The sequence below is a fragment of the Stegodyphus dumicola genome, chromosome 5 (genome assembly GCF_044657685.1).
Source record: "Stegodyphus dumicola isolate Sdum_Otavi_A_Nest chromosome 5, ASM4465768v1".
NCBI classification, from domain to species: domain Eukaryota; kingdom Metazoa; phylum Arthropoda; class Arachnida; order Araneae; family Eresidae; genus Stegodyphus; species Stegodyphus dumicola.
In genome coordinates this window covers 154,384,695-154,396,814 of record NC_140772.1, presented here as the reverse complement: position 1 = coordinate 154,396,814, position 12,120 = coordinate 154,384,695, and the positions used below count along the sequence as shown (strand labels likewise).

Sequence of the window (12,120 nt, the reverse complement as noted above, 5' to 3'; positions counted from 1 at the left end):
GAAATGTGATACTGAGATTTTAAACTAATTTTCAAAATATTTTGCTAAGCGATTCCTTCGTAGCTGCTTTTCGCCTGACGCAGATTTATATCAGAATGTGTGATATGAAAGAAACTATACCTACATATATCTAAAAATTGTTCATGTAAAATATATGGATTTGCATACTTTCACTCAGTCATCTTCATAAATGCAGTAAAACTAATTTCACTTTTAATCAAAAAGTTCTCATTTTAAATATATATGACATAACAATAAACTCATGAAGTGTGTCAGCTCAGCAAACGGTCTGTATGGAAAAAAAACTCCACAAAACCTCTTTTATCAGATTTGAAGAAGTACTTCCTATAAAGAGATAATTGTATTAGCTACATTTGAATATGGGAAAGGGTACAGATGTTAATCAAATATAACTGTAGGTTTAAGCATTATTTTTAAAGATTTTCCCCATATATAACGTGTATACGACTTCTCTCCTTTACAAAGTCATTTAAGTGTCCCAATTCTTGGACAAGTAACGCTCATGTGCTTTGCTATTATGAACCAAACAAACAAGCAAAACAAAATGTTCCACTAAAATTCATAACAAATGCAGGTTAAGCATAAAATCTTCCCTGATTACAAAAATAATTACAGTGGAACCTCGAGATTCGACTTTAATTTGTTCCAAAACTGAGCTCCTATAGCGAATTTCGTGTCTAGAAACCAACTTCCTCATTGAAAATAATGAAAATCCAACTAATCTGTTCCACACCCCGAAAAACCCCATTGCCATCTCATCTTCAGTAAAAAAACCTGGTGTTTTTCGGAGAAGGTCCAGGTGCAGATTCTTATAGCCTTATCGCAAATGATACCTTCCGACACCGAATCGCCTTTCAACTGCTTTTAGTTTAATCCACACCAATAACAGCCTCTCAACATCTTCTAGGAGTTTTGGAAGGTGCTGAGATGTAACGGTAACTCCTTTGGCCACATCAAGTTTCTTAATTTTTCCTTCTTCTTCAGAGTAGTGCAGATCGTCGTTGTCGAACTGCCTAAGTCGCCAATTCCGTCACTCTTACAACACGCTTTTGGATTGTATGGGTTATTCAATTATGGCAAAGCACACGAGGGCTATCGGCCTAAAAGAAGGGGATGCCTTCGTGGAGGACTTTCTAAGGGAAACTGGCTCGTATACACTTACACATGATGAAAACCACGAAAATGCCCATGCATCCAGCCCGTTCGCGGGATTCGAACCTCTGACCGAACTACCAGTGTTCTGCGTCTTTACCGCTCGGCTGCTGGTGGGCAACACACTTATGTTTATATTTGATTTCTTTCTTAATTTCAACGGCTATGGCTTCTAACGTTTCCTTTGCAGCGCTATCTTAGGCAACAATCTTCTTAGGAAGCATAGTGAAATCATAATTATTCACGTCAAAAGTAAAAAAAAAAAAAAATTGATTCACAAGCGCACAAACACGACGATCAAAGAACACAGAGTGATCTGACGAAGGGATTCTCCGAGTCGAGCTGGATCAGGAAAGGCGCCACGCAAACCAGCAGCCTGGCTCGTTGCTCATTACTGGAGTCAATGCTTCTGTTTAAAGACGAATTTTTCGCTCATGCTTTCCTCATATTTCGACTTTCTCGTATATAGAGGTGCTTGTATCTCGAGGTTCCACTGTATTGCGCAGAAACTTCTACAATTTGTCGCTGACAATAAACATGCCACTTTTTAGATGGTCATCAATGCTATTTTTTCTAAATTTATTACACCATTTTTGGATGTTCTAAACATCTGGAAGATAGTTACCGACAAAGTATGAAATCTGACATTGTTTAGAATACCTAGACAAATTATACAGAATGTGAAAAACTGACCGACAATGTACAAAATTATTAAATATTTTCCCCATTGCCCATGCTTTCTATAGCATACCAAATGACAAATCGAGAAATTATGAAATATATCTCCGATTCGTTTCGAATATCCGAAACTACTTACCAGAAGTTAATAAATGATGTAAAAAAAAGCCGAAAATGCTATTATGAAGGAACCACGGGGCAACTGACTGATAAATCGCTATGATATGATTATGATGTTTGTGGAAGACAAATGTAAACTCATTTACCCTGTTAAAGAAGGCGTCAGTACTATACAGTATTATGTCACAAACATTGAGTTATTTCTGTTACGTTGTGTAACTCATTTAGCTATTGAACATTGAGGACGGGCAGAATTTTGAAAAAACTTAAAGTCAAATACAAAAACATTGCACGTAATGATATTGAACTGTACATCCACCTCTGTGATCTCGACTAGAAAAAGAAAAAGGTATTAAAAAGGGTATTGTGAAACGTGATTTTTTTTCTGAATTTAACACCCGTTATCAGATACGACTTATTGATTTCCAGTCTCAGCCAGATTACAAATTATAAATTTATTACTAAGATTACAAATTTGTTACTATGTACCAAGATAATCTCACTAATGTTTTAGTGTATTTTGAATAATAATAAGTTTTATAGTGACATTCTTTCCTTATTTTTTCAAAATAGCATTTATATTTTTGAACATGATCTTTTTTTCATACTTTGCCAAATTTCTAAACCGCTGTCGGTGGGCGATTTAGTTTGGCAGTACTCCAAAACACAATTAGCATTTTTTTCATTAATGTCATTTTGTTACTTCTTGCTTACGATCATTGTAAGCCAGCTTATGATATGGTTTTAATCTATAATAATAAGAATTTTTAATGAAAGAAATTTCATGTTTCTACCTTCCGCGGTTATTTCACGTAAATGTGTCGTAATCAATGAAAGACTTCATGCTCACCATGTATAATCATGCATTTATTGTTCATTATTTCTTCAATGGAAATTTCCGAAGTCAGAATATTCTGGTTTTCTATAATCGCACTAGAACATCGCTAATCTTATTTAAAAAATTAATCATGTGTATCCGCTAATCAACTGTTCTTTTCCTATCACAGGTGTTTTTCCAAAAGCATAGAGTGAACAGAAAGTATAATACACATAGTAAAACTCCGTACCCACTTAAGTAAAATTACCGTTCTCAAAATTCGCAGAGTAGCTCTAGATAATATTGCATCTAAGGGTACTAATTTCGTTCGTTATTTACTCCATAAACGTATATAAAATTTATCGTAATACTTAGCATTCAGATGTTTCATTAAAAGGTACCTTAAACTAAAAGACATCTTTACATCTTTTCTTAAGTTATGCCTACCTAGTAAAATTTAATGACATCTAATTCTTAATTAAGAGTTCAATTAGCTTGTACTTTATCGTTTAAATGAATAAATACAGTAAAGCTAAGTCTTATATGCTTAGTATGCATTAACTGCCTTTTTTAAACGTTATTTAGATTTTTAAAGTTAATATTTTTTGTCTACACTAAGAATCCTAAGCTGAATCAATAGGTCTTATTACTAGATGTCTGGTTTTATTAAAAACTAAATTTTTTCCAAGCTACCTACGGAGAATGAAAAATGGCAATGCAAGATGGCATACTGCTTTCATTCTGTTCTTCTATTAACATTCATAATATATTTTTTGTGCGGACTGAATTCAAGGAAATGCGGTTTGGCCAAAGAAATATGCAGTATTTTATGTAAAATTCTTCATTTTATGCCTTAGAGATCTCTATTCCTCCATCATGCAGTTTCGCCATGCATGTTAAATGAGCAAAAATGCAAAGGTTAAGGGCTGAATACAAAAAATCTAGACCTTGAATGCAAATTTATCTTTAAATGTTTCCGCTTAAATTGCGTCTATCGTATTCAGTACGTGTCCTAATAACTCACGTTTCCTAACAGCCAAGAGAAATATACGTAAAAATAAATTTCGAAGCCACTATGTATTCAGGTACTAAAAAAGTACTTGAATACTTAGTGGCTTCGAAATAACTTAATAGTTTATGGATATCAATTTGTCTGCAGAAATTCCCGCGCAAGTCTTCCTTCTAAGTTTCATTACAATTATTTTGTGTTGAACTTTATTGAGAACTGTTTTCAAATTACCAACATTTTAGCTGACATGCGTTGATTTGAATAAGTTAAAATGATATTACGGCGTAAATAATATATGTAATGTATAATTTTAGCCTTCAGATTTCGTAATCAGAGTTTAAATGAAATACATATTTTATATCAAATAGAAATCAATTATGCTTCATCGGGTAAAATATGTTTACAATGCCCCTAGTAGCAAATTTAAAAAGATTAAGAAATTAGAATTGCTATTTTGAAGCATTCCAGAGCGAATTTATATTTAGTGGGAAAAGATATAAGGTGTATGCATACATAACACCGATGATTTAAAAAAGAGAGAGAGAGAGAGTGATTTAAAAAAAGCAATATCAAAATATTTCCAATTAAATTATTTCTGAAGGAAAATGTTAAAAATGCACGATTTTCGCAAGCCACCAGCTTTAGATTTCAGATTAAAAAATAGGAAGACAAAACTGGGGGTCTCTTTAAGACTTGACATTTCGAATGAGAAGCACGGAAAAACAACTATACCCCCTCCGGGACTATGTATCTTCGAGCTGCTAGCTGGACGTGCTTACCATTTACACCTCGACAGGAAACGTTAGGGAAAATGTGATAATTCCTTATTCTTTCTCCATTTAATGGACGACTGGCAAGATATGCGGTACCGTTACTACTAAACCTTATGTGTGACGAGTTAGCATCCCTCATATTTTAGTTACAGCGCCACTGCAAATGCCGTTAGATATTATGAGTAGAAAATTCGAAAGAACAACTATGTCGGGATTCAAACCACGTACCCATCGGCTGCTAGTTGACGTGCTAATTTTTTATATCACAAAAACACGAGAGCGGAAAATGCAAGAATTCCTTATCTTTTCTCCCGTAATTAAACGGCAACTGGAGAGAGGCCATAGACTAATCTACATAATGAGGAAATGTCTTCGATCACATTTTATTTCAAGCATAGAAAATTACTTATTTCAGACAAAGAAATATGAAAACTCAACTATCTCCTTGCCAGGATTCAAACCACGACGCCTAATGGACATACTAACTACTTAACCAAGAGATCACAAACGGTGGAATGTGATAATTCATTATAAACTACTGTGATGTATTTGCTGTCTGATTTTGAGTGTGCAAGAGCATATTCTACTATATCTTTACACGAATTTGTTTGTTATTCAATGGCCTACATATCGGAAAAGCTTTATCCTTCCATTTCCCGTCAGAAGGCACATAACATTGGCTTTGGAACATTTTGCAAATCTAAATCTTAAGAGATATTACTTGACCCTATAGTAAGAACAACGATGACACTCACAACAGAGACGTTTTTAAATGCTCACTTAATGTACAAGTTAAGTCACATTGTCAATAATTTGTGCGAATACTTCTTCTACATAACTTAAAAGTACTATTTCGGGGGGAATATGTTAGTCTACTTTTAATTTGCATAAATGATTTATAGCTTGGAAACAACGCTAGTCAAACTAAATTAAAATTTTTCTTTTCTAACTGGAACTTCCCATTTCGTTCACCATTTTTCTCAAACATCTGATTAGCGAGATGTTATATTTACTCAAGAAACAAGCGCATGATTAGGAACACTCGTTTATCTCCCTTTTTCAGCATCTTTCTACATATTTTATGGGAACGTCAAGGCAAAACAATTTAGTTAATAAGGCTTCAAACGGTTCCTGATCCGCTTTTAGTTACAAATTGAAATAGCTGGATGTCACAATAAAAGTTTGCTTATGATCGCGAAAGTTGCTAATGTTGAATGCGGTTCATTGCTGTTGATAATATATGGATATCGTCCTCAACAGCGCTTGCCTCGGCAGCACATATACTAAAATTGGAACGATACAAAGATGATAGTTCTGGATATTGCAGACTTGTTTTCGTCTCAAATGCATGGGTGAAATATACCAAAATATCTGTCTTATTTTGAAGTACATTGTATCTCACATTATATTGCGTTGTGTTCATCCCGGACTCCCGTAGTTCCCATTTTTAGTACTCTTAATTGCCAGCATCATTTTTCGTTCTTTGTAAGGCCAACGATAAACTTCAGAACCTCTCATATATCACAAATCACGATTTTTTCATTTATTCATTTCATAATTTCATTCATTCAATTAATTTTCATAAATTAACGCTAAAGCAAATATAGGAAAATTTCCGATGATTTCCGTTCATTAAGCACATCTAATAATTGAAGTTAAATTTCTTTTGTTAGCTTACTGATCAAGTGGCATTATCTGCAACATTTTCAGTGTAATTCTTAATAAAAATTTTCTTCGTTTGCTGCAGCAGCTTGGAGATTTTGCCTGTATTTTACGTTCCATTCTTTGTGCCATTATGAGACGCAAGATAATTTATGTAGAAAAAAAATTATCTGTCGAAAATAGCCCATTGATCTTTTAACATTACGAAAAAGAAAGCAATATATGGCAATAAAATGCCTTTCTTCTACGAAAGTGGAGCCTCTTGGGTCATCGATTTCTTTGGCAACTGAAAGATATATTGCAACCCGCATTATCAATTTTTTTTTCATTCCACTTCCCTTCTCATTCTTCTAAAGATAAATCTGTCCTGATAGCATCGTATTGAACAGCTTTTGTGCCTTCAATTAAGCCTGTTATTAATCTTTGAAGTATTAACCGTCACAAGATTATTAAGATACTGAAGAGGAAAAGAGACTGAGATAGACACTTTAAATTTTTTAGAACAGTGCTTTGGGGATCTCACGAGAGATGTATAAAAATTCTATATATATAAGTTTCATAATTATTGTATTTTATAATGGTCGTAAAAGCACCTCGCACGTTTCAGCCTGACCTCGATCATTAATTTGAAGATATTAAAAGTCTGTAAGCAACTAGGTAATGAAATAAGAAAGATGACATGTTTCTAATTTTAGAGATAATTTACAGAAACGTCGTAGCAGTTAAATACTACTTTATTTTATTTCCATAGATGAAGCAGTAGCTCTTTCCATCTTAAAAAGAAAAATTCTGCTGTTCTTTGCAGAAGCTTAATGGAAATCGCAGAAAGAACTTGACAGCATTTTAAATTACGCTTTTCAGAAGTATTTCTATTCACTGATGAGGTGCTGGGATACGTGACCTAATCTCATAGAGTGACCAATCAAAGAAAACTGAAATATTATGTTTATATATAAATGACGATATAAACATGTATGTAATAATTCTAATGTAATAAAATTCACAATAATAAGTAGTAACACATTCATATAATAATAAGTAACAATTCATATAATAATAAGTAACACATTCACAATAATAAGTAACACATTCTAATGTAATAAAATGTTTAATGATTTTAAGAAACATATCTAATATAGTAAAGAGATACACGGCCTACAACATATGCACAATTCTAAGTTTGTGTGCACCATCAAGGAGCTCTTTGCTAGTGAAGTAATCACTGAAGTATATTAGCATTTTTTTCAGCCAGATGACTGAGCATCTTCACCTAAGAAATTGCAAGTATAATATAAATTTTGTTCCTGATACCCTAGAAGTATTTTGAAATGTATGTTGACGACATGATGAAAGGAATATCTTGCGCTATCTAATTAAGGTAGAAAACGAAAAACAATATTAAAAGATTTTTCGCTACTTATCTAATCATCACGTAATATTGTACCTTTGTGACTATTTTCACTCAGATCAGACTGGATGCCGCGCAAACGGTATAGTGGTTAGGGGAGCCTGCTGCAGTAACGAGGGACCGGAGAAGACATGGATGTTCATAAATGTACAGTGTCTTTGCGGCATGGGGACACTCTAAATATATGGCGAATCGGAAGTCATCTCGTGTGGTTTGGTAGCAGGGGAGAGGGATGAGAGACCCTCGGACCACTCTTCGAGGTCCTCTTCCTCAAAACTGAGGTGGAAATAGAAGTCCGTCCTTCTTGAGGTTCTGGCAACCATTCTTCCCTGAAATATATGGACAAGACAACAACATTAGACCAGATATAACACATAAATTCCAATGCATTAATTTTTAAATAAATTTAAACTCCATAAATTAATTTTTCTTTAGCTCTGACAGAGAAGAATGGCCTGTCCAAGATTAAATATCTGCGTGCTTAACACACTTTAAGTCAATGAATACTATTTTACTCACTCGATGTTTGATTTCATGACAAGATAACATGAGTAACTAAATTTTAATATAAACCGATCGATTGTGTAACAAGTATTTAATATTTAACTTCAGTAATAAATTTTATTAATTAAAGCATGCCTGCAAAATGGAAGATTCTAAGGGAAGTTGACATTCCTATCATTGCAGATTAAAAACTTCTTGCTTCCAAGAGTTCAGCTGTTAATCACGAAGCACTCTTTCCACCCAGGAAAAAGTACTTTGCGATTTTAAGGATATAGTCATTTTTGAAATAAATAGAGAAAATATCATTCATTAAATGATGAATATACAATATTTCTATTTCTCTTTCTCTCCTTTTTTTAAAAGTACTTCCCTAAATTCTACTGAAAGTGTTTGGGACATTTTGTGTTACGCCTTAGAACACATCATAATACAGAAGTTGGGAAACTTTATCAACGTCTTGTCATTTAAACTCACAAAAAAACATGCATTCTTTATTTTTTATTTTACTTTATTTCTTATTTTTATCACTTACTGTGCCTCAGAAGTTTCAAAAACTAAACTTGTGTGTTGATAAAATTTAATTAAAATATACTAAATAAACCATTTGGTAATACATGTTACCTTTCAAAGTATTTTAGGGTATTCTGTTTAAGAGCAATTCTTAGCTTTTTTTCTCGCAATATTTAGCTGTCACCTCAACACCAAAACGTTGACAGATGTGTTGCACTTATGCCATTCAGTATACATTTAGAGACTAATTAAATAAAAGTATTATGTGAATTTTATATACATTCATCATAGCATTTAGAAAAATATTTTAGGAATTACAAAACTTCGCCTCAAATAATGTGAAATAACACTTAATTTAGGATTTTTAAATCAGGATTCTACAGCATGTTACATTTTAGAAAATCTATATCGCATCTAAAAGCATTTCCTTAAATTTCTAACATTTTGGAAGATTAAAATTCCTAATTACTTTCTAACTTAACTTAACTTTAAAACACAAATTTAGATGAAATTTTGTTAAATTATATTTTTTTTCTTTTTTAGTACTGTATTTCTCGTTAATATATATATTGATTTGAAATGAACGGCAGAATACGACTGAGTCTTTCTGAACTATTCCAGGTATCCAAGTGATTCAATTAAAAGCACTGTATTTATAACAACTTCCAGTGATGCAAATGGTACATCATTGCACGGATTAAATTTCAAAGGAATTTCCTGAAACTCTGAAGGCTTTGAAGTGTCTTTAATAAATCAGTCGTCTCAGGATTTGTGATCCATCAGTGTAACAGTAAAGTGCTTTTGTGAAAAAAGGCTTATTGATGAATTCTCATTCCCTGAAATAGCAACTTGTGTGCATAAAGGCTGGTCCATCTAGACTAGACCACATTTATAATTAAACTGCCTGATCGACTCAAAAGAACTTAATTCATTTCATTAGCTTCCTGCGTCCATGTGTTTTGGAAGGGATATAGACAGGCTAGCACTGAAATACGCATTGCATGGATAATCGTATCTGTGATGAAGCAAACGAATCAATAAGGAGTAGTTTAGAGAAAAATATCATCATCTACGTTAATATGGACATGTATAAAAGACACACGTTTATCAATGTAAATGGACACACGTTTATCAATGTAAAAGTAAATATGATATTTTTATTTAGATTTGCTTTCACTTTTTTTGGAATTCGATATATTTCGCTGATGCGTGTTATATAATTTTTCGTATTAAAGTAATATATTGGCCCATTAGCGCCGAACGGTAAAAGCCGCTAATACAGGTAGTTCGGTCCGGGGTTCGAGTTTTGGCGAACGGGCTGACTGCATGGGCGTTTTTGTGGTTTTCCTCTTCTGTAACGTGAATACGAGACAATTCCCTGAAAAAGACCTCCACAGGGTATCCCCCTGTTTCCGTGTAGTGCCTAAGGGCGGAGCACGTAATAAATAAAAAAATATATTTCAGTATTTGATGGAATGAAAATTAAGGTGAATGTCACAAAATTACACCATGCTCAGTTCATGAAAAAATGAAGTTTCAAGAAAATTGTCTAAAATTATTCAATGTACGATGATATGATTTTAAATATATTGCTTTAAAAGTACTAAGAGTCTTCCTTTAATATCAGAGTTCATAAAAATTATTTATTTTAAACAACAAATAGATTTGATGGTTTAGAAATAAAATATAAACTTTGTTAGTTTAGGATCTAAAAAGTGAAGGAGAGAAAAATTATAAGAAAAGGGAATAATAAAGAGAGTTAAGTGAAGAATTAAGGAATAATAAAGAGAATTAAGAAATGGAGAATAAAGGAATTAAGGGAAGAGAACGTTTATATTTTATGTTTATGAATATATCACAAGAGTGTTACTTAAAAAGACAAAAAACGTAAACAGACAAATACATGGTTATTTGATTTTTCTGCTTAACCTAAAATTAAATATAATTTTGTGAAACAGAAATTTCATTTCCTCATAGCAATTTTGCTACATTTTAAAATTCCTTTTTTTCCCCAAACTCCAAACAACAAATGTTTACTCTGGGATTTTTTATCTTCTTTATGCTTTTCCGAAACCTAGGTTCAGAATAATCATCAAATATTTGTTGAGCATAATTTGAGTTCATAAGTTGAGCATAATAAAGCTGTCACAAGCGATAAAACTAAACAACAGATACTTGATTGATGTTTTAATTCAATACGGTAGAGCAAGCAAGGGTTATTTGCTTAACACATGTCTTAATGGGGGGTTTTCTTGAGAAATCTGGCCTAGTATTAAATTTATGCAGGGAAAAATAATTAAAACACTGACAGCCTACATTTTCTTTGGAAGGAGCTTTCCTTGTAACCAAGAACGAATTGGCGATACTTCTATGTGTTTTCTACATTGGTCAATTCGGGGCACACTTAATGCATTTATCACATGAACTGTAAAATATTTAAAGGAGTGTTGATTAATTTTCTAAACTTAAGCTGTAGATAAAAGTCGCGTTGTATTTAAAAAAGTATTAAACTTTCCACGATATATAAATGTACGGATTTAATTTTCTGCTTGCATGTTCAATTTACTGAATAACTTTAGGTATACTTCGAAGCTTTGAAGTAGTATTAATGTGAAACGAGTTTTAGCAACCTAGGTTCGAGTTTTGGCGAGTTTATAAAACTTGCGTCAGAGGAAGATCCTAAGGAGAACAATTTTATAAGGGAATTAGTCTCATACTTACGTTATGCATTACTTTATAAAAGTCTCGTTCATTCGAAAATTTACTCATTCACCTGCCACGTTCATTCGAAAACTCTCTTTTTGCGAAGGACAATTGCTTTCGCCAATTGTAATACTGCAAACTAATCGTATCTATCCTAACCATTCGATGGGAAGTCGAATTTGGAATCTAACTACTATAGTTAAGAGGGATCGTTCAAGTGACCAGTATAGTATTAACTTTGATTCCTTTTAGCAGCTTATTAGCAAAATATTTAAGAAAAATATAATAGTCATTTCAGTAGTTATTTCTATGTATTTTAAAGCATATATAACTTTTTGTTAATTTTTAATCAGAGAAATTTATTTAAAAGAAGTGACTATAAGCATCTTATCTTCTTTTGTTCCCTTCGACTAGAACACAGTCTTGATTGCTCTAAAAATCTAAAATATCCTTAAATTTTAGTTTCATTTTAATTACCAACAAACAAAAAATCAAACATTTCAATTTATGGCTCTAGTTAAATGGCAGTATGGTTGCTGAGAAAAAGCCGCAGTTATGTTAACGTTCATTTGCCTAGATATTCGAGAAATGGTAAACATTTCAGGTAATTAATGTTTACGGCTGCTTGCAGCTATAACGAAGAGCATGAAATTATGAATAGCCATATCCTTAGGTACAGTCAAAGAAAGGAAATAAATTCTTCGTTGTCATAAATTACGTCATTTTAAATTTCAAATGAGCAAGTTAATCGCCTTTCATAAAT

At 32.7% G+C, this 12,120-nt stretch overlaps 2 protein-coding genes across 2 annotated transcripts in view; one reads left to right on the top strand and one right to left on the bottom strand.

Moving 5' to 3' along the window:
- The window catches only part of LOC146997297 (uncharacterized), a 274,037-nt gene that overhangs the window by 51,599 nt on the left and 210,318 nt on the right, over positions 1-12,120 (top strand). The gene's annotated exons all lie outside the window — the stretch shown is intronic.
- Positions 7,354-12,120, bottom strand: part of LOC146997298 (uncharacterized) — a 213,086-nt gene continuing 208,319 nt past the window's right edge. The window contains exon 4 of the mRNA XM_085817271.1: positions 7,354-7,969. Coding sequence (XP_085673397.1) covers positions 7,817-7,969 — 153 coding nt within the window. The 3' untranslated portion in view covers positions 7,354-7,816. The remainder of the gene's footprint in view (positions 7,970-12,120) is intronic.